The 24,174-nt window shown below is 41.3% G+C and overlaps 1 protein-coding gene across 2 annotated transcripts in view; it reads right to left on the reverse strand.

Moving 5' to 3' along the window:
• Positions 1 to 18,408: 18,408 nt before the first annotated feature.
• LOC138246243 (uncharacterized) overlaps positions 18,409 to 24,174 on the reverse strand; it is a 796,965-nt gene continuing 791,199 nt past the window's right edge. The window contains exon 9 of one of the 2 annotated variants that reach the window (XM_069200654.1): positions 18,409 to 23,635. In XM_069200654.1, coding sequence (XP_069056755.1) covers positions 23,319 to 23,635 — 317 coding nt within the window. In that variant the 3' untranslated portion in view covers positions 18,409 to 23,318. The remainder of the gene's footprint in view (positions 23,636 to 24,174) is intronic. The other variant, XM_069200655.1, reaches the window with a different exon arrangement.

Below are 24,174 nucleotides of genomic sequence, written 5' to 3' on the forward strand. Positions count from 1 at the left end.
CTAAAAAAACTAAGTTTACAGGAACTTTATAGTTAGGGTCAGATTTTGCACTCACAAAGCCATGGAAATTCAGCAGTTATAGTTACCTGAGCTAACTATAACTTACACTCCCCCAGTACACTGCTTATCACCTCACATATTATATCACTCCTGACATGGTCAGTGACATCACTGATTACATCTCAAATGACATCACTGATGACATTGACCGGCAAAGAAAACTTCAATATACTTCCAAAATAACAGTTTACATCTTTTTTTTTTTTAATAAGAAAACAACACAAGTAAGAGACAGGTACAGAACAAAGCCCACTGTAACCTTATCAACTACTACATTCATTTATCACCTAAGAGATAGTTCTCAGCAGATAGTCCTGTGTTTTCTAAACTAATAAGGTAACACTGATGACCAAAGTAAAACGTCTATCTGTTTAGGCTAGTCTATTGCAAACCACAACAACAGCATTTGTCAACCTGAAAAGAGGCCTTAGTGCAAATGTCTGTTTTACACAAACCACTACAACATACAACCATTAGGGAGGTGTTAGCAGACATGCCACTGTGTGACAAACCACTAGTAAAATGATACTTTATCCTGGAGAAAGGTCTGAGCAGAGAGGTGAGCCCTTTGTAAATGTCTACTACACTGAGCCATCACTCTAGAGAAGGGACCTAGTAAACAGATTAATTTATTGTAATCTACTAATACAGTCATTTATCACAAAGGAGAGAGGTCTAAGGAAACTGGTAACTATGACATAAAACAGAACTATACTCAGCCATCACTGTGGAGTGAAGTCTCAATGAACAGCTTAGACTATCACAACGCACAACGCACAACCATACACATACATTGGCAGGGTACATGTGTCAGTGTAGAGGCTAATTTACTGATAAATAGTACACCTGATTTAAAAATCTGATTATAGATCAGATGACATATATTAGAAATAGTATCACTCAGTGGTACAAAAAGAATAGTAATTTAACTTATACAGTAGCTTAGTATATATATTTCACTGTCAGAAATGTTTATGAAATACTCACACTCACTGGATGATGTCATCCATGAAACAACTGACCACATGAGTAGTAGTGCGTTGTGTGGGTGTAAGATATAGTTAGCTCAGGTAACTATAACAGCTGAATTTCTACGGTTTTGTGTGTGTGTAAAATCTTAGTTTTTTCAGTGACTATATATATATTACCTAATGGAGATCACCACTAGGTAGTTATAGTAAGGACCATGTTTCCATAGAAAAAGCGTTTTTTGACTTGCCTATATCTTTCGCACCATTTGACGAACCTTGTTGAAATTTAACAAAAAAGTATGCCGGTGATTCTTGTTATGCATGTAAAGTTTTGGGGTGATCCGTCAAGCGGGGCCAAGAAAAGGGGTGGGGGGGGTCTAAAAAGTAATGTTTCCCGTGTTAATTCCCATAGGAACTTTGAACAAGACTACAGCCCAAACCACTGGACGGAATGACACTAAATTTGCCATAAAGCTAGCTAGCGGTACAGCGGTACACAGATTACACTTTTGCTTATTTTGTGTAAGTCTGTTCAGTAGTTTTAAAGAAATTAAAGGGAAAATTCATGTGTATATCTGTGTCTGAGACAGCTTTGTGAATAATGATGAGCTTGTGCAAAGAAATGCACAGCTCTGATTGACTGCCAACGCTTCAGCCAGGAAATGTTGATAGCCTACTTGGGACTCAGCTTAAGACGAGTCCATCAAAAAAATCTAAAAAACTCTGACCCCTTAGCTCTGGTGCTGGGGTCCCAAAACGACCCCCCTAGAGCTAAATAATAATTTGAAAAAGAAAATTGATCACAAATCCATTGAAATTGTAAAAAAAAAAACAAGAAAAAAAAACAAGCATGGGCTCCTGTGCTTGTTTTATAAACAGTCCCTGTGTGGGCCAAGTCCCAGAGGCATTACCTTTTAATGTGGGAGGGCCATCTGCCCCCCTGCTGCCCTGGAGGACACTACCTCCCCGGGGATACAAGAATTATGTTTGTGGGGGGGCCCCCTGCAGGCCCAGGGACCGCCACCTCCCTGGGGCTTTCAAATTTTGATGCGGGAGCCCAGCAGCACCTTCACTGCCCCAGGGACTTCCACCTCCCTAGGTCTTTACATAAATATGATGCCGGGCTCCTCGTGGTCCCACCACAGACCCTGGACCACCACCTCCCTGGGACAATGGTCACTGGAGGGGGGGTGCATGGCCACCCTTTTGAAGCCATAGATAGCCCTGAGGGCCGCCACCCCCCAGAGCCGGCTGTTGCTATGTCCCAGGGTGCCCACCCACAGGACAAAGCTCTTTGCTTTTGCTTGGTGGGAGCTGCAAGCTCCCACCAAGCAAACAAAGTCCGCTTTCAGAAAGTGGAGTTTTCATTTGTCCTCCCTTCAGCAAATATGCATGCAGGGAAGACAGATAAAAACATTGCTCCCACAAGCAGTGAGCTGCTATTTAAAGTGGCTCCCAAAGGAGGTGGGGAGCCAGCTGAGACCATTGGGGCCTTGAGGCTCCCCCCCCCCCACGGCCCTGTTTCTCTCTCTCTCTTCCATCCCACATTGGGATGGAAGAGAGAGAGGGATGGAAGAGAGAGAGTGGTTGTCATTACAATGGTCTCTCCATGCAATGACTTCAAACTGTTATACTGGGAAGATGGTTGGTATGAATGTTATAGTTATGTTGGGATGCAGAGCGGAACAAAGTCACTTCTGGCCTAATGGTCATGGTCTTGTTCTGTCATTCACTAGGATGAAGGTTTAAATCCTAGTATTGCTTCCTAGTATTGCTTGGCAGTGAGTTTGTTTATTCACTAGTGTTTTGGCTGTTAAACCTTCCTAGTGATGGACTTTTCACTTTCTTTCCAATCACATGCGTGTGTTGACTGTGACAGGTATGTCTGAAAGTATCATAGTAAGGAGTCACCTATGGCCTAAAGGTTAAAGTCAGAGACCCTCGCACTGAAAGTTGGCATTCTACTCCATGTGTGTCTGTAGTCATTTTCCTTCTTTAATGACAGACCCACGTAGACTCACACACACCCAGTCACAGACCCTATGAAACCTTCACGCACCCACCCACAGACCCACACAGACACTGATGCACCCACGAAGCCACTGCTGCACCCACTCTCACACTCAGACACTCTCTCAGCCACTCTCACCCCCAGATACACCCATTCACACCTATTCTCATACCCGGAGAGACAGGGTGCAGCTAACTCCCTCAGCGCTCAGCCAAATGGCCGTAGGCAGCGTGGGGTTGGGTGGTTAGAAGGGTTGGCTGCAGGGTCTAACCACAGACCAGGCCCTGTGCCAACTGCTGCTGTACACGGCGTTTGGTGGTTGGATTAACTTATAGTAATGAAAATGTATTTTATGTTAAGAAACATGGAAATTCTTTGAAAAAAAAACAAAGGTTGAAGGGATGGTATAGTTAGGAAATAGAATTTTTTTAAAAAGAGAAATTCACTTAAAAACAAAGGTTACATTGACGTTATAGTTAGGCTCACATTTTAAACGTGCAAAACCATAGAAATTCATCTGTTTTAGTTATAGTTATCTTAAGTAACTATAACTCGTGCCCTAAGGTAACTATAACTTCCTCGCCATGCACTGATAATCATCCCACAAATTACCGCACTCATGACCCCTTTGGAATCATCAGTGAAAATATAAATGAAATATTTGCAGTCAAATTGTTGATGAAAAAATTCTGCATGGCTGAGGCAAAGGGAAGAGAGTACTCTGGGTAGTTCCCAAGTTTAGGTGGAGAGCAGCTTCAGTCTAGAGCACCCTACAACACTCGCAACATACTAAATTTCCTCACCTCAAGTGTCCTCGGATGCCAGTGTTGTAGGGTGCTCTATACAGGAGCTGCTCTCCACCTAAACTTGGGAACTATCCAGAGTTTATGCGTCATTCATTGTATTGTTTTGACACACATATATATATATATATATATATATATATATATATATATATATATATATATATACTTATAAACAAAGGGCATGGGCAAGTTAGGAAATAGAATAAAAAACCTTAGAAATTCACTAAAAAAACAAAGGTTACAGGGACGTTACTTTCAGGTTCAGATTTTTCACACACAAAACCATAGATATTCAGCAGTTATAGCTATCTCAAGAAACTATAACTCATGCTCTGAGGTAACTTCTCATCAATACGTTTATTGCAAATGTTGCAGTGATCTTATCAATGATGTCATAGAAGATGTCATGACTGATATGACTAATATGTGGGTTAATTAGCAGTGCAAGGTGAGGGCATGATAAGGCCTTCATCAGACCCAGGGGGTCAGGATACCTCTGTCTCTATCCTGACCTGTATCTAGGCACCAGGGCATGCTTTTCTTCTTTCTACATGTGCTGCATTCTGCAGCACACATAGATAGAGGAAAACACCTCAGAGGATTGATTTTGTGCAGGAAAGTATTCCATGGAGCAAGGGTGTCTTTGTTGGCACTAGGCAGCCAAACGTACACACAGTAAAGAGAGAGCAGGAATGCTCCATATCTTGATAGATATGACACATTCCTGCCCTCTGCCTTGCACACAGTGTAGCAAATGTGCCTTGTTGCGTTGCATAAATAAATGCTAAATATGGCTCTAAGTGGCCAACGTTGGCGGCATAGAGCTAAAAAACTCAATTATGTGCAAAATACCAGGAGTGCGTAATATTTTGTCCATGCCCAGGCTATTTTCACCATGACACATCATTCATGAGGGCTGGTGTTTTAATAGTAAAGCATACTATATCAAATAAGCACAGCACATTTAATTTTATGAGCAAAATCCAACCAAATTTGCTGTGTAGTACATAAATTCAGGCAAATGGATAATTAAGAACAAAACAACAAATCTGCATAGTTTTTTGACCATCCCCCATAACTTTTCTCTATAATGCAACATTCATTGGGTCTATTGTTTGCATCAACTTCAAATCTCCTAATAAAAATGTATAACAGCATTTACAGCACCAATTCCATGCTACCTATTTTGTGCTCTGGTCATTTGTTTGATTAATGGCCATTTTGCAAATAGATAATGGGATTCAAAACTAAAAACTGCTTCATCACTAGTTCTATAACAGAATACTAACACATTTGAAAATTGCCCTTATGCTATAAGACTTTTTGAGCTCTTACAAACTTTGTGAAAAATTGCAAATGGTGCATGATGTTATCCTTCTCTTTGTGTGCCTATCACATCTCACTAGATTATCTCTATGTGGGACAAATCCCCAGTCTAAATCTAACATATACAGAGTGTATCAGTTCTGGACATATCAGATTTGGGTATTTCTTGTGACTACATTTCATCTTATACTCAAAGTGTTCTGCCATGAAACTGCTAGGTGTGTAGATGCCTTTGACTCCAAATTTGTAAGTCTGATAACACTCTTTCACACTTACCAGTGTATCAGGGCCACCTTTATTTGAGTCAATCCAAAGGTTCCCTATGTTATGAGCTGTAACAAGTCTCTTAAGTTCAGCAAGCCAATTTCTTCCATCCACAGTACACAATTTACCATCTCTATCACAAATTTTAGGTATGTGACTGGGTTTGGATAGCCTTATCTCATACAACACTGGATTTAATGCAGCTATGTCAGACATTGTACTAAAACCAAGTTCTGAATATAAAGCCACTAATGGGGTATCTGTGGCCAGTCTTAAATGAACTCTTAAGAAGCTGTTTTCTGTCTCTTGCAGTTTGTTTAACTTTTCATATGCCATCCCATATAATGCATGTATGAAAATGGGCCAGCACAAATAATGGGTTCACATCTATCCTCCACTGGAAACCAAACACCTCATTGTAGTGCTTGACTCTCTCAGGGTAGCGAAGCACAGCAGTCCAAGACCTACTCAAGGGAGGTGGTGTGAGCTAGTAATCACCATTTGCGGGTGCACAATAACAACACTCAATGAATGATTATCTTGTCTGTGATTTTTATTTTGGAAAAGAAAACAAAACAATAATTACAAAGACACTATTTAATACTATGCAGTAATTTTAAAATATGCATAGACTGTTGGTAATACTTCTGATGAAATTGCGTAAGCACTTGTGCCCCTCCCAAAGGAGTTCTAGTTCAACAAATCACATCAAAACTTTCACTTGTACTTAACTGCAATAAGTAAATATAACTTTGAATGAACACACTTATTATATGCAATAAAGCATGTATACTTTGAACAAGAGTGGCTGTCAGCATCATAATATCAATAAAGCATTTACAAGAAAAATGTTTCAGCAAGTCTGGATGATTTGTCTACTCATAAGAACTTTTAGCATGAAAAACACAATTAACACATAGCCCCTAAAGGGTATCACAATTGGTATCACAACACTTGCAGTAACAACCTCTTGCCTCTAGAGAGCACTGTGTAGCATGTAAACTCAAGTTGAACATCTTCAGGCCAAAGAGACTGCAGCCATAGACTGAGGGCCCTGCACTCCCATCTGAAAAGCACATGCTCCAGCCTGCGGAGTGCTTGAAAAAACACCTATGAAACTGCAGATATTTCTGCTTTTGGAGTCCCACCCAACTTAGGGAGGGAACTCTAGAAATCCTTTTGGGGGAGGCTGCAAGGCTTGCATTGCTTTGGGGAGGGCCACTGCCTCTGATCCTCTCCACACAGCCTTTTGCTGTGCACCCAATTTCTTTGTCTTGGGAGGTGCCTGTTCCACCGGAATACCCTACACTGTCTATTTTAGGAGCCCATCCCTAGGTGTCCCTGCCAGATCTCCATGAGGACATCACTCCTGCATGCTGCCACAGAAGCCAGCAGCTTTCTTCTGCCCTGCCAGCTTCTTTAGTCAGGGTGCAGCATTCATGGCAGCCTCTCGTTCCCCCGGTCACCGGCATGGGGAGACGGGCAGGCCAGTCACATAAGCCTGTAAATCGACATTCCTTCTGGCAGCAACCCCTGGGGTCTGGCCCACCCAGAGAGCTTAGAAAGTAACCAGGAGTGGAGCTCCAGATGCTCATATTCATGCTGGGGTGTCAAAGGTCAAAATCCTCTTGCACAAATATCATGGGCCCCCTTCAGCCGTTTCGCTTGGTTGTACTCTTGTTACGCTCCTGGTGGTGAGCCTTAGCCACATGGAGCACTTTCTTTAGGCCTTCTGGCTTCAAAGGCATTGAACTCTGCAGTGAGCTGGTTTCACTGGCTCCCTGTGCCATCCTTTCTCTTTGATTTTCATTCCTTATCTTTTTTCCCTTAGCGAAAAAGCCCAATTTTCCCCCCAACTAGTCCTCAGGGAGTGTAAGGGGACCAGCTTCCCTGTTCCTGGGAGAGCCCCACTGGTCCTGGGGTCAATTAGAGTCAGATTTCTCAGTCCAGATAGCCATCAGCTGTCCATGGTGGGTGCATCCAGTTCCAGTGTCCGGCAGAAAAGCTCACCCAAGAGAGAGCTCTCTCCCCTGGCAGAACATTTGAAGTGGGGGTTGGAGGTTCCAGCAGGAATGCACCTCTGGTCTATCCTGAGGTGCTACAGCACCTGTCTGCCCCTATCCCAACCTTTCTGCACAGCCTGATGGGACATTTCCAAATGGTGTCACCCAGGAATCACTTGCCACATGTGCTATGGGGTATTAGCTTTACCCATCGCTGACATCACTTCCAGGGCCTTTCCCAGCAGATTTTCAAAGGCAGCCCCCTACTGGTTTGGATACAGAGGTCTGAGCTCCTTTCTTTGTTTAGTGGGCTTGGGCAGGCCTTATTCCTGGCACGGTATAAGAGTTGGCTGATTGAGGCAGAGCATTCTGTTCTACCCCTTTCCTTATCAGGAGCTGAGTTAAGCACTGTTAATTCCTCCCTTTGTGTAAGGAGGCCTTTGTTACTGCTGCAGCTGAAGAGAAAAGTTATTAACCCATCCCAACACGGTTAACAGAGGTCTGGGCTCTGAGCCGAGCCAGAGAAATATGACATTCCTGGATTACCCATAAACTGTACGTATATACGTCTTTGGACTTTGTAGAATTGATCTTTTCATATAGGTTACAATCTAAATTGGTAGATCTCTGGTTTCTCTAGACCCAGGGGAAGTGGAACTGCATTCTAAGACAGCCTCACCTATAATTGTATAATGGAGTATTTCTGCAGCCAAGACAGTAAACAATACTACCTTTCTCTATGTGTGTACACCAACATTATAAGGCCTACCTCAGGTCAATACCCAATCTTGCAGAGTCTACATGTGCGCAGTTACTAGGCTGCACACAACAGGAGTCTCCCACGCACAGCCCTCATACATGTGCATCTGTATTTACACCTGTTCACGTGTAACCAGGCAAATGCTTCTTACCGTTGCTCCACCGCAGCAGCCTTATCTTAAAAGGCAGTCACTGACGGTAAACATGTGCAGTCCATTTACTGAGTTTACTGTGGGAGATTCCCAGATTATGACTCTTGCCAACAGCAAAAGGTCCAAAACACGGTGATCAAAAAGCAAATAAAATGCAGAACCCATCTTCCTACAATGCAGCAGCCACTATTTTCTGATTGCATATTTTGAGGATTGTGCATATAGATTGGCAACGCTCCTTTTGATTGATCTTGAGCACCACCCTCAAGGTTTGCAGTAGGGCGATGCTTGGCTCTGTTATTTGATTCTTCCAAATAAGTTTCTTGGCAAAGCATATACCCAGGAAATCAAACTTGGTTACACGCTCAGTTTACTCTCCAAAGGTCTTGGGTTTCCTTTAAAGAGAAGGGGATGGCTTTATTGGTATAACCTTTTTTACTGTTAATAGTTTGCTCCTTCCTGTTAAACTAAGCTGCAAAAACTTTCTCATTGGTTATGCATTGCATTTTCCATTAGAACTGTGTCTTCCACAATCAAGAGGATCAGAACTTTATGACATGCAATTAGTGGAACATCAAGGAGGTTTTCCAATAAGTAGTCCATTGCATAATTTAAGAATAAGCTAAAGGGTGTGCAACCCTGTATAAACTCCCTATTCACCACATTCACCTGAAGGGCTATAGTGAACTTTACCTGTGTGAAGTTCCTTTATTGCCCCCAAAATCAAGCTTTCAAATCCCTGCTCCTGGAAAGTGATTATAATTTGCACAGTTAACAATGTCAAAGGCTGGCTTCAGGGCAATGAAGGTTACACAAAATGAAGTTATCTTGACTACTGAATATTTGTGTATTTATAAACAAACAGCTTAATTGAACATTCCAATCCTTGTCTGACCTAAAGCTAGCCTGAACCTCAGAAAAGATACTTGAGTTGTCCAACCAACCTTGTAGTCAGTTAAATGTAACCTTCCAAATGATGTTATTGGCTCAGTCTAATGGTGAAATTAGCCAGTAGTTAGATGGACTTCTGCTCACAAATGCTTTTTTTATACAATGGTATCAAAATGCCATGAAGGCAGTCATTTTGTTGTTAATAGCAGCAGCATTAAATGCTTTTGTAATTACACCTAACCAGAATTTTGGACTCACCAGGTACAAATCAATGGGCACCAGATCTGGGCCAGGTGCTTTGTTCATACACCACACAATATTGTCCCTTCAACTCTGGGATCAAGATATTCAGTGGTGGAGTTTCCTTAGTAGGCCTCTCACACTTCGGTGGGTTACTAATCTGACCAGGGCATCATCCCTATACAGGATCCTCAAATAGTCTGACCACTCTTTTTCACCTATACAGCATTCTTATTTGTTTACTACTCTCTTCTCGGCATACATGGCAATATCTCAGAACCTTTCCAATTCCTTCTTAAAGGCTACTTCCTTTAGGTTGCACATCTTTAAGGACAATGAAACACTCTGCTTCATACTAAAGCATCTGCATCATGCCAGATGTAACTACTAGGTATGTCTGATGTGGACTCGGTTTTTAATGGGTTGTGACCACAATAACCCTATTTCATATAACACTGATTTCAACAGTTATAGTACTCTGTTCTTACACCCACTAGTAGTGTTAGGATGCCATCACTAACGCTCTCTAGTATGGCATTTAGTAGGGGGACATCTTCAAGATATTTATTCTGTTTTGCTTGTTATTAGTGGGGGCTATTTCTAGATTACATCCTGCAAATTTGTTTTCCATACAGCCTGACTATCTCCTGGTGTTCAGGCAAAAACCTGCTATTAGAGAGTTGTGATCACTTTCTACTCTCTTGTTATGCCAATCATATTTTTCCAGTTTTCCAAATTAATCAGAAAATGGTCAGCAAGGGACACCATTGCATCAACAATATGTGTATTTTGTGCCGGGTGTTCTGAGGTAGTTAAACCATTCAAAAATTGGAACCCATGCATTATAAGGAACATTGAAAAAGGTTCCTCTTTCTTGCTTGCAGCTCATTGCAGGTTTTGGTATGCCACGGCTTAGACCTTTCACCACAACCCTTTGTTGACAACATCACCTGAAGGATATGTGTTGCAGTCCCCACATATTAGCAATATTTGGTCACCCCTACACACATCCCTCCCTTGCTCTAAACAGATGAACATTGTCCTTTCTAACGAGGCTGATATCTCTTTCAAGCTATGCAGTGCTTTTTGGGTACCTCTGGTACACACACAAAATGATCATATACATTGAGAATGTCAATGCTGTCAATTGTGTGAGTATTACATGTAAGATGTTATTAGAAGGGTGGCACATGCTTAATTGTGATCACAGTTTAGCTCACTGGATACCCATGTTGAAAGGCCACTCACAGCTCTATTTTTTAATATTGTGCAGATATGTGCAACTCAACAAAACCATCCATACCACCTTCCAAAAGTGTCCATGTTTCTTGAAAACATCAAATTGTACAATTACTAACAAACCGTAATCATTCTCTATCCTGTAACTCAACAATATTCCAAAATGAGATCCTCACATAGTCCCCTTTACTATTGCTGTTTTCTGCATCTGCAAAATCATTTTTGGGCTGGCATTATTTATAAGATGTTCAATCCTGCACATCTCTGGCCTGACCTCTAGCCAATGCTGAGGCAAGCTATGCCCATTATTGACTGCTGTCCCTTTCATTGCATTCTTCTTTGTGATTAGCAATGTTTTCCAGTAGTTTAACCTTCCTGGAGTGAAATTGGGTCTCTAGTTGTTAGGGTTATGCACCCAGTCCAAGTAGGGACCACAATCCAAGTGAGAGTAAGTTAGATACAACCCACCTAAATTAATTTGTGTCCACCCTCTGGTAGCTTGGCACACAGCAGTCAGGCTAAACTTAAGAGGCAATGTGAAAAGTATTTGTGCAATGCTTGAATTACAGTAACATGGTGAAAACACCTCAAAAAGTCTCCACACCGGTTTAGAAGAATAAAGAATATTTATGTGAGTAAAACAAGACCAAACCAACAAACATCCAATAAGTGGTTCTCAAAATACGAATTTTTAATGATTTATGGCTTGATTTAGAATTTGGTGCATGGGGTTACTCTGTCACACATATGACGGATATCCTGTCCATCATTTTACGATCCCATTATAGCCTATGAAGATCGGAATAGGGTAGACGGGATATCCATCACGTTTGTGATGGAGTAACGCATTGGCCAAACTCTCATTTAGGCCCTAAATGTGAAAACAGTGTTTATAAGTCACTAGAAGTCTAAAGGTTACTTGAGGTCATAAGATACCAGTGCAAATCTAAAGCAGGTCCCAACTGCGATGGAGGGCAGGCTGGCTACAGCATCGACGCATGGTCCGCTGAAGAAATACCTCAAAAGGAATTTTTGTTGACATCAAGAGTCTGCTGCATTGCCATTGAGCAATGCAAAGGGGGTCCTGCATCGTCGTCGAGCTCCACAGAAGTGAATGCATGGCATCATTGTCAAATCGTGTAGATTGTAAATCTGCTGCCATCGATGTTGAATTGCGCTGTCCATCGGCAATGAGCTGCACCAGGTCTCAAACTGATGTTGTTGAGCACCGTGTCGAAAGAGGGATGCACTGGTTCCGGTCGGGGAAAAGTCCCCACTGCGTCAAGGTTGAAATTAAAAAAGCTGTAGAAACCCACATATGAGGCCCAGGACTGGAGGTGCTCACAGATGGCAGAATCTGGCAGCACCAGGAGAGTTGCAGGCAGTCTTTGATGTCCCTGAACTTCGGAAGAACAGAGGGCAAGCCCACAAGCCCTTGTAGAATCTTGGGTTTAAGAATAGAGAACAGGTCTAGTCCCTCTCACTCAAGACCAGAATCATCAGGCAACAAGCCAACATAGTAAAGCAAGTAGCAAAGTGGCAGTCCCTCCTACATTACAGCAAACAACAAGCAGTAGGCCAACACAGCAGTGCAGTTGCAGAGTGGCAGTCCCTCCTGGCAGCACAGCAGTCCTTCTTCCTGGAACAATGTCTTTGGTTCCAGTAGAGTTCTTATTTGGTGGGTTTTGGGCCCAGTACTTATCCCCTGATGTGTCTTTGAAGTGGGGGAGACATCAAAGAGGCCTTTGAAGATAACAAAGATCCTGCACTTTTGTTCCCTGGCTCCAGACTCTCTACAGGGGGGTATGCAGCCATTTGTGTGAGGAGTGACACAGCCCTTTTCAGGTGTGTCAGCTTCTCCCTCCCATCTAGCCCAGGAAGACCCACCAGCCTGGTGATGGGCTATTGGGATGCATATGTCACATGGAAGCTCCCTTTCTGTTTGGCTCTCTAGAGGGAATGCACAAAGCCCAGTTGTCATCCACCCCAGATGTGTATTCAGAGGCAGGCAGAGGCACGAAAGTGGCATTTTCAGACTTATGATTTAAGACCGACTTCACCATCAGTTGTAATTTTAAATTGTGAGTCCAGAGACTCCAAACTTCGATGTCGTCCTAATTGGAAGTTACACTCAAAGGTTGCCTTACCTATGTGAGAGATAGGCCTTGCAGTATTGAAAGATGAATTTAGGAGTTTTTCACTACCTGGACATGTTAAGCTTAAAAGTACATGTCCAACTTATTAAACACACTGCACCCTGCCCTTGGTGCTAAACAGGGCCTACCTTAGGGGTGACCTATATGTAATAAAAAGGAAGGTTTGGGCCTGGCAACTGAGTGCACTTGCCAGGTTGAACAGGCAATTTAAAACTGTAGACACACAGGCTCTGCAATGGCAGGCCTGCAACATGTTTAAAGGGCTACTGTAGTAGGGGCACAATTGGTTCTGTAGGCCCACTAGCAGCATTTAATTTACAGGCCCTGGGCACATATGGCGTATGTTACTAGGGACCTGCAAGTACATTAATTATGGCAGTTGTGGATATGCCATTGTTACCATGTTCAGAGTACAGAGCACCTGGAGTTTAGCACTGGTCAGCAGTGTGAAAGCGCACAGAATCCTAAAGCCAACAAAAGTGAAGTCTGAAAAACAGGCAGCCAGAAGGCAAAATGTCAGAAGAACCCAAGCCAAGGATGGCAGGTCTAGCACCCATTATAATACATAAATTCTAACACCAGCCTCTCTGAACACTGATTCAATAGCAGGTTGTATCCTCTTAAACAGTTGGGCTGTTATTTATTGTAATTGTAGTTATATAGGGCTTACTACCACTGATGAGGCATTAAAGCACTTTTTGGCTAATAGCACGCTACTCTATAACCCAAAGGATTACTGGTAAATTAGTAGAAGGAAAGATAAGTTGGTAATTTAAGCGACGGACATGCAAGTCTGTTAGTTTGATTGAAAAGGATAAAATAGGGATAGAGGTAGGTAGTCTAGGTATTGTTATTTGGGAGCTCATATTCGTTAGGTGAGGTTTGGGATGACTGCAAGGAGGTATAGAGGAAGGAAGAGTCTAGAAAGAGGTATAAGGGGGATCATGGTAGTTTAATGAGGTTTGAGATGAGTCAAAGAAGAGACACAGGAAGAAAAAGTCTTGAAAGTGTATATGGAGATCATAGTAGTAAAATGAGGTTTGGGTGAGTCAAGAAGTGATAGAGGAGGCGAGATCCAGAAAGGGTTATGTGGAAAATCAAAGTAGTAGAATGATGTTTGGGGTGAGTTGTCTGTTCATATCATTTTGCAGTGCTGGGCAGTGTATTGGTGAATTTAGTTTCAGGATTGTTAATTGATAACAAGGCAGAACATAACGTGCAATTCATCCGAAAGGAACAAGATGACCTTGCTGATAATGGAAAGAAGGAAACACTTTTTGTGACTTGGGACCAGATGTAGCAATTTCTGCATTTGCGATTCAGAAATTGTGAGTCGGTGCAACTCGCAATTTCCGAATATCAAATGCGGATGCAGAACGGTGTCTCAGACACTGTCTGCGATTCGCTATGGGGTCTCAAAGACCCACCTCATTACTATTAATGAGGTGGGTTGCATTTTGCGACCCCATAGCTAGTCCCTGCACTCACAGGGTTGGTGGACCACTGCCTGCTCTGAATAACCCTTTTTGGCAACATTCACAAAGGGGAAGGGGTCCCCTGGGGACCCCTTCCCTTTTGCGGATGGGTTACCACCAGTGTGACACTGGTGGTAACTGCAAATTGCTTTGCGACCGCGTTCGCGGTCACAAAGCAATTTGGCATTGCGGTGCGAGTCGCAACTAGGAAGGGGACACCCCTTCCTATTTGCGAGTCGCATTCACAGTTTGCGAGTCGGAACCGACTCGCAAAATGTGAATGAGCATCGCGATGAGCATTTTGCATGTTGCAAACTGCGATTTTCGCAGTTTGCACCATGCTTCCTACATCTGGCCCTTGGTGATTACCACATATTTCTTAGGATTTCTATACTTATATTCTATTTATATGACACTAAATAATGGATTTGCATTTTTGTAATTTTGTATAATGCTCTCAAACCTTTTCTTAATGATGATCACAAATGACTACAAATATTTTGCTTACCCCTAACTATGGTTTGCATCACTGGTGTAGAGCTATGGTTTGCGGAGCTAACAATAACTTGAGAATTTCAGGGGTTTTCAAATTCTCTTTTGTAAGCCTTTCCACACTTTAAGTGTGGTTTTCAAATGAATGTCACTGTTTTTTCTAACAGAAATTAAGTGGTGTGGTCTAAGCTAACCATAACTTCTTGTCAATTGTTCATTTTTTGATGGCAATATTACAGCTTTCTACTGGCTGGTGTGTATATACGCGACAGATGTGTGGTATTTGGGGTGGCGCATGCTAATCACTTTGTAGCATGTTGCAGGCTACCCTAGATCTGCATGGCCTAAAGCTTTTTGCAGCAGGAGTTGACCTAACCAACGTGTGGCTAATCACCATTATCCGCAGCCTTTGGCCATCCTCAGCATAGAAGAAGTAGGTTAAATACAGCAAGTGCCTACAAATGCCATGCAGATCTATGAAATGATTTGTGACTCATTATTTACTATACTCGCTTATCAGATTTCCTTGTAAAGTAAAATCCCTGCATTACATTTATCTTTTTAAAATACCCTAAATTTCATGCAGATTCATTAGACAGTCCAAAATCATATGTAAATGAATTTTTTTTGTAACCTTTAACTGCCTCTTTGATAGATGAGCACTAAACTCTAAATATCAAAAGTATGCCGAAAATGCTAAGTTGTGTGTACATCTGATATATTCCGCCAAAAAGGAAAGAAAGCCATACAGGGTTCTGGGTTTTCTATAATACGTTCTCACAGACCTGTGTATTCTTCCCCACCAGGTTCTAGCATCCAGGGCCAGATTGACAAAATGTTCATGCAATACTGCACAGCAGCCAAACATGCTGCGCTCTGTTGTGTGAGAATGACAAAGCAGGTGGAGCACCATATCTACAGAGATATGGCTCTCTCCTCCCTTTTCCTAGTGCCGGTGCACACACACCTTTGTGCCTTAGTGCAAGTCAATGTGTTAGCCTAGCATTGCTTGTGTACTGGAAGGGTTCCCTTCCAAAGCAAAATACTATGCCTAGAAAACGTTTTAAACTGTTTCTACCTTGTATGTGTGCTGTACATTGCAGCATACATGCTTATTCGGGAAAGAAAAAAAAATGAAAAAAACTCTCTTTTTAATGTATGCTTTCAAGTGGCATTAATTTTTGACACAAACCCTGCTTCAGATTTTTGGTAAGAAGGGTTGCTTGTCAAAAAGTATGAGTGGTTGCATGGGAATGCTCATGTCCCACCCGTGTAATGGCCCACTCCATGCTAAGTAATGGAAAGCAATGCTTTGTGCTACTTTGTGTTATTTTAGCCAATGTTCCAGGGCAAAAACAAATTGCGTTGGAAAGTATATACCAAAAACAAACATTCTGATCTGGATTGTGTGACTTTTGTGATGCAAACAAAGCACAGAAAGTTTGAAATTCTGGCCCTCGGTTTTCTTTAACCATGCCTTCAGGCAGGCCAGCTATGACCAACTGTGCAGGGCATCTTTACAGGTTGGAAATATCAATTGATGTAAACCATGAATTAAAAGAATGGATAATTCTAGTCTACCTAACAAGAGCTACCGAGTGTAATGTGTATCACACCAATTGTGCATTTAATAACTTCATTACTTAAGTATCGAGAGAATTCAGTGTGCATGTGCTGTCTATAAAAGTTTAATAGAGTTTAATATAGGTTAATCACCACTTACAAGTGTAAACTTGTAATCTGTGTCAGCTGCAGCAGTTCTGACTGCGATTTTGTGCACATTTAACAAGTACCATAGGCTTGGAACACTGTGGGCCGTGCCTGAATGAGGCTTCTCCAGAAACTCAGCACAGATAAGAAAATTATAGTTCAAGCAGTATTTCCACCTTGCTGGTGCTGGAGGCGAAGGGGCACCAGGCAGGATTTGAGTCACAACTATGAATTTATTGCGTTTAACGGGAATTTGAGGTTCTGAAGTTTCCAAGTGAGGATGACACAAGGGCCAGATGTACGACCATTCTGTTTTGAGACTTTTTGTGAGTCGCAAATTGCGAATCACAAAACAAAATGTGCAACAGTGTCAACCCCACTGTTTGTGATTTGCAAATGGGTCGCAAGGAACCTGCCTCATCAATATTCATGAAGCAGGTCGCAAATTGTGACCCATTTGTGAATGGCCGTACTCACAGGGATGATGGTCAGCTAGGGTCAGCAGACCACCATGTCTGTGACTGCTTTATAAATAAAGCTTTTTTTTTTTAATGCAGCCCATTTTCCTTAAAGGAATACAGAATGCATTTCAAAAGTTAAAATTAAACGTTTCAGTTTCATTTATTCAGAGCTGGCAGTGGTCCCTGGAACCACTGCCTGCTCTGGAAAATGTTGTTGCCCCCATTCACAAAGGACCCCTTCCCGTTTGCAAATGGGTTATCACCAATTTGAAATTGGTGGTAACTGTGATTGTTTTGTGACTACATTCACGGTCACAAAACACTCATACATGGGCCTATGAGATGCAATTAGGAAGGGGCACCCTTGGAACGCCCCTTCCTAATTGCGAATCGCAATCCCTATTTTGCAAGTAGGTAACTGGATACCAACTGGCAAAAAAGGGATTGTACATGTAACAAGGCCATTTTATAGTCGCAAAAGGTTAATTTTGCGGTTTGCGACCGCAAAATAGCTTTGTACATCTGGCTCAAGATGGGAATTCATAGGAAGGATTGTACACCAAGCTCACTTCACATGTTGATCACCGTTCAGACATTACCTGAAAAAACACATTTCCCTGTAAACCCTGTGTAATACTTGAGTCAAGATCAACATAGAGCAGATTGGGAGCGGTGCGATAACAGTGCTCCCATACACTAGATTTAACACACACACATCCCTGTGAATTACACTTGTGTAGGCACAAGCAGGAGGTAGTGTGGTATAGCGTATGGAACTGCTTTCATATTTTTGTCCACAGGTGTTAAACTGCCGCCTGTGGCTCACATGCGTAGAGCAGCTCATTAGGGCCTCAAAAACATAGTAAAATCTTAATACTATAAAATGGGAATTATGTCCCTGAGTGCACAGGAGAAATAAATACTTTTCGAGTAACCAGTACATTTAGCCACATCTAATGTTTTAGCCAACAGCTCTGCCTTCTGGGATTTGCAATCTTGGAATTATATATACTGTACAGGTTTAGGAGATTCAGCATGCAGAGTGCAGCTGGATAAAAAGCAGGTCTTGACTGAAGATGTCACATGGCATTGAGCCGCTTGGCAGATATGTGAACACCTAGCCTACTTTTTGATGAGCCTTTGAAGTTGCCCAGAACTGAAGAGAGGTAGCATTCAGAGAAGGAAGGAGATGTCATAATATTTACTTTTTTTGTTTTATACAGTTAGACGAGCAAGGTTATTTCGATGATTTGACCTGCACTGCTCGCAAGACTTGAGGTCAGTAACCTTTCATGACCTGCTCCCCTAAACCTTATTCAAAAAGGGGAGCAATTGCTTGCCCATACTTCATACACATAGGCCCACCCCACAGACAAACAATGCCAAATTCTTAGTAATAGCACATTTTTACTTGTATTACATAGTAAATTAAACAATCACCTGAATTTACTCAAATACGAACGTTTTCTTATCACAGTCTGTCATAAACATATTTGCTTTATTGTTTAAAGTTATTATAACACAGTAACATCAGAGTATAGTGATTGATAATACACTACTTCATGACCAATTTTTAGGTTATTCAATTTCAACATTTTAAAGATTAAATTCATTATTAATGCACCATATACAATTTTTTCATTGAGTGTAAACCAAAGCCTTCTATGAAGAAACATTCATGAGCATTGTTTCACAGTTTGTGGACCAGGTCAACAACATGCATTGGCAAAGCCAGTTAGTTTGACATTGGCCATCCATCTTTTGATTTTGGCAATTCCTGTATTGTTCTGTTGTGGTTTTTGCAAAACATTATTGATGGGAACACTGCTGGGACCCATCAATCCAAAAATGGCTAAAAGCAAAAAATGTTTTGCTCTCAAAAATGCACCGAATACCATAATAGTCCCTGGCATTGAAGGGAATCACTTTGTGTGTGAACGTACTCCTTGTGAAAGTTTTAAGTCAGCCAATGACTGAAGAGAGCTGGCTCATTGCCCCATGATGTATGCTGCAGCGGACAGAAGAACAATGTGAATGACACAACACCAGAGTAATGGATGAAGTCTGGCTGAAAGCCCCTACAAGTGACTGTGTTACTCACATAATCTTAGTAAAACCAAAAGTGAATCGGTCTGGCATTGACTGCCAACCTCTAGCCTTTGCTAATGTCTTTTTGGTATTTATTTTGCAAATATTTATGACAAGTACATAGGGTTGAACAGATAGAAACATCTATATAGAGATAGTGAGTTGAATGGATGGATGGACGGACAGCCAGACAGACAATGGTCGCATAGATTGAGAATGTTGCCTATATGGATAAATAGAGTTGCAAATAGATAGATAGATAGATAAAATAGCACAGCTTAATTTAGTAATATAATTCTTATATAAGCACAACACACAACAGAACTGAAAGCAAAATGAAGGGTCATACTAGCAGAATATACAGGCTAAATTGATTTACAAGTATAACTGAACTACTCAATTAAAAACATACCAGCATGACATCCTAAGTGCAGTTATGCACTTCAATGCATGCACACTAAAATGGCAGTAACTTTATAAAGAATAATTCCAAGTGCGCTCAATGTGTTATGCAGCGAAATAGCATTCAGATAAACAACGGCCACTCCAAAAGGAATTTATAACAGGATTACCAAGAAACAGGAACTGATAAGGCTAGAATAATAAAGTAAAAACTACATCACTGACACAAAAAAGAACTGCCTTGTGTGTGGATGTGTTCTTTGGGAAGGAGCAAAATGCAGTCACTCAAGCGAAGTTAGACAGTGGCTATTGCCCAATTGTGTATGCTATAGTGGGTAGAAGCAAAATGTGAAAGACACAACACAAGGCCAATGGATAAAGAAAGCTGACTGAAAGCCCTTTAATATAAAACATATACTTTTAGTAAAATCAAAAGATCTTATCTAGCGTGAGAACTAACACAATTTTTAAATTTGGCCTTCACCAGATTTTCAGTGCCAAACATATAACTATATTATGGTGTAATGTTTTGGTATGAAGCGAGGAAATGGAAATAAACATTGTTGGGGAAAATGAGCACGCAGAAGCAGCAGCAGAAACTTCCAGTTAAGAGGGATGGCTTCTGTGCTAGCCTGTACACTGCCAGTTCATATGCCTTATATTTACAGATGTGTTCCACAAATACAACTTCAAAAAAAGGTGATGGGTGGAGTGCTTACAAAAGTCTTAGCCATTGTCAACTGCTCACAGCAACAACAACAAAAAAAACAATTATGGGAAATCTGCTGATATCCATTTTGCAGCTTACTATATTGATCAGAAATCAACCACATTGTAGAACAGTTTAGGGGGTTAAAGCATTTCCCTAAAAGTTCTACGTTTATGCATCAAGCCTCATGGCACAGAATTGGCAGAATAGCCCCAGTGACTTAGGTGCAATGTACATTCACAGTTTTGAAACATTTTAAAACAGCTTTGAGAGTTAATTTGAGGACTGTTTTATCCTGTAGTTCAGGGAGACATATCCTGATCAGATAGCTTAGAGGCTCAATGCTTTTGATGCAGTAATCCTTCAGTGATCTGAAGGTCACTAAGCCAAATCTGGTAAAAACTTCAGTGGGTTATTTTTCTGCAGCAAACACCTGTGTGTCACCTATAAGATATATATGTAATCCTTACATGTCTGAACTCAATCATTCATTGATCTGAGCTTTATAAAATCAACAAAACTAATATAGAAAGTCATTAATGGCAGTTATTATAACTCGGTTTGCATTGTGTTATATAAGCAATCGCTATTCATACACATTACACACATACATTTAAATTCATAGGATATATTACATACAATATGAATTCAACACAAATGTAATTTTCATTGCCCCACTTGAAGAGTGGACACATCATACCGTGCAGGAACTGTGACAGGAGCTATTTCTTCTGTTGATTTCATCATGCACATTTTAAATTTGTCCTGGAAAATCCATTTTCCTTTTTACACAGCTTGGAACCAGAGAACAATTTCATATCTCGACGTAAATCTTGGCCAACTTGTGAAGAAACATAGATAGTTCCCCCTAAATGGCTTCAGCAGCTAATGGCAAGGAAAGGCATTGTGCATCTTGGCTCCCTTTCACTTATGATACGTGCTACCAAAATGAGTACCTTAAGAAAATTAATTGTTCCTTGAAGTGAGGTATGTGGAGCTTGGCACGCTGACGGGGAGGAGCCTTGAATTCCAATGCTTTTTTGCAGACAGCTTCTCAGTGTGGGAATGCACAAAGTGTGAAGGATATTTATGGTGCATTACACACGAGATGTGCTGGTGTCAGCAAAATGCACCTAGACACAACAGGGTGACTCATTATGAGCGGCTCCTGACTCATGTATAACTGAACAAGGATGGTTCTGCACTATCAGGCAGTGCTGCTATGAAAAGCACAAGATATATTATTTACCTGTGTACAGATTGTTCAAAAATTGTCTTAAATTGTACGTTTTGTTAACTCAAGATTCGTGGTCTTAGTTGTATCAGATAGATAATAAGATAGCAGCATTGTTGATATGTGTTCAACTAGCAATATTTATTTCAAGCATTTCAAAAATCATCATTTTAATTACTACTTGTCTTTTTTATGCAACCAACCTTCAGTCTAATCACAGCTTAGGCATTTGAGTTGGACAAGGAATGTGAACAGTTTGAATAACAAAATATATGTGTGGTTTTACAGCAGGGTTTCTAGTTAAAACCTACACTCATGAGAGTTTGAAGTTAAATATTGGGCAAGAATTGTTCTTTTCCTTGGTGACACCCTATTATGAAAAATGTTGATTGTGTTTTTAAACGTATTCTTGTTTAAGTGAGCTGCATTATTTTGATAAATGAAATACAATAATTCAAATGTGCTGCCTCTGCTTGCACATACATGTTCCACAATTCCCCTACTTTAGTCCTACTATAGCCTACCTTGGGTTTTCAGGCATCCGAAGAGAAAGAAACTGCACAGGGTATTTTAAGAGAAAAGCTATGGAAACGAATCTGACTCATTCATTGTAGCTTCCGGATCACAGTCTCATGCCTTTAAGTAGGTGCAGCTTCAAGTGTATTTTACAACATGTTTATTCTCAAGCGTTGTTAAGGAGGACTTTGAAAAGCGTTCTCTTTGACATTTTAGGTTATGTTACTATGAGCTATGATCGCAGAGTTTGTGAACATTCCAGTTAATTGTTCACAAACTGATTTTGATGGATCTAATTGCAAGACAACAAGACAAAAGGGCAAGTCTGCTTTCAAATATAAGTGTCACTGAAACCTACTAACAGCATTAGACACAAAGCATTACAAGCTCCGTCAAAGCCAGCAGTCCGGAACATCATTGAAAATCCAAGTCGGACCTATTGGCCTTGGCATGGATGTTTTTATTTAACTTCAAACCCTCTTTGGACTATGGCTGTGGCATGCACGAAACTCTAATTCTTTGACATATCATATCTTTTGACCTCGTTTTTTCCTGGTTTTCCCCTGTAATCCCGCATTTCAGATGGCTAAATAACTTTTCAGGCACCTTATACAGTGCCACTGGAAATATGCGATTGGGCGGCTGCAGCATTTTTCACATAATTATAAGTTTGTCTCATTATCCATCACCTGCTTCACAATCTGTTGAATTATACAAAAAAAAATTCAAGCTAAATGGGTCAAACGTTACTAAAAACGCATTCAGGAAATGAATGCAAGCATTCAAGAACGATCAACATTCTGTGATTCTGTGCAAATCACTTAAGGCTTGGTTTAGAGATTAGCAGATGGATTACTTTGTCACAAATGTGATGGACATCCTGTCGCCACAGTATGATGTCCATAGGATATAATGGGACCGCGATATGGCGGACAGGATATCCTTCCCGTTTGTGAGAGTAACCCCATCGGGCAAACTCTAAATCAGGCTCTTAATCTCCCTGTACCTACCACAAATGAATGTGCTCATGTGTAAAGTAACTGGTCCTCATGTAAAGCACTCCAATACCTTCAGGTCGAGTTCGAGCAAAGCTGCAAAAAAAAACAACAAATAAACGCAGCTGCACATGTTTGCGTGCAGTGGAAGGCCCTTTGCCAAGATTAGCTGTTCAACTTTCTAATGCTTATTCTTATATTTGGGTGTTAAACTTGTACTAATAAAGTGCAGCCAATGCCCAAAAGGTGTTAATAAGGGTAAAAATGATAAAATACTGAAGCAATACTATCACCAAATGTGCTGCATTCTGCCACATAGTTTGCCTCTTCTAGCTGCATAATTCCAGTGACTCTGTCTTTATCCCTTAAAATTCTCATAAATGGCATCGGCGCACTCCTCTGGCTCACTGGTGTAGATTTTCCCGTAGTCCTCCGCTCCCGTCTGTTCCTTCTGGCCGTCTGGTTGGTTTCTGAAAAGACTGTCATAGCAATTACCATATGCTGGGTCACCAGAGAACTTTTCCTGACCCAGGTCTTTGGAGTCTTGTTTCTGCAAACCCATATTTGAGTATGTGGAATCCGAGCAATCCTCCAATTTTCTTGACCCTGCATGGTATGCGCTGTTAACAGCTGTCGGCTTTTCTCCAGAAAGCGCGGCATCTTTAAGATGAAGCCCTGGAAAACATGGATTCACAAACATTACAGCCGTGTTCCATTCTGGCCTGCTTTAAATGAAAGAACAAACGAGTGTTATTTCACGCAAGTAAAAGTTAAACGAAATGAAAAGAGAATCTGTGAATCTCTTACAAGTCATGACAGATTGTTCTGTTATATTTTCGATCGGGAAGGCGTAAACAGTACGTTAATTGGGTAAGCTATTTGGAGACGAATGTGAGTTTAGGATCGTTTCCATGTACGCATGATTAGAATATCCGCAGAGCTCAGGCACACTTTTGTCTGAAATGCCCAAGTAACCTTGCTGTAGAGGGCTGTGGTGTACTCGTGACTACAAATTTCTACATCATATGTTGGCAGGAGCCATGTACGTAGTCACGTACGGTTAGCAGCGCTCTTGTGTGGTACGCCCTGTGCCCGCATAGCTCAGGGACTAGTGCACTATCATAGTGCTGCAGTGCAATCCACTCAGGACTGTATATTGGTAGTGGGTGTCATGGGCTAAACGCCCACCTCCAAAAGCATTTGCAGGGTACACC

The sequence above is a fragment of the Pleurodeles waltl genome, chromosome 7, assembly GCF_031143425.1.
Source record: "Pleurodeles waltl isolate 20211129_DDA chromosome 7, aPleWal1.hap1.20221129, whole genome shotgun sequence".
Classification (NCBI taxonomy): Eukaryota; Metazoa; Chordata; class Amphibia; order Caudata; family Salamandridae; genus Pleurodeles; species Pleurodeles waltl.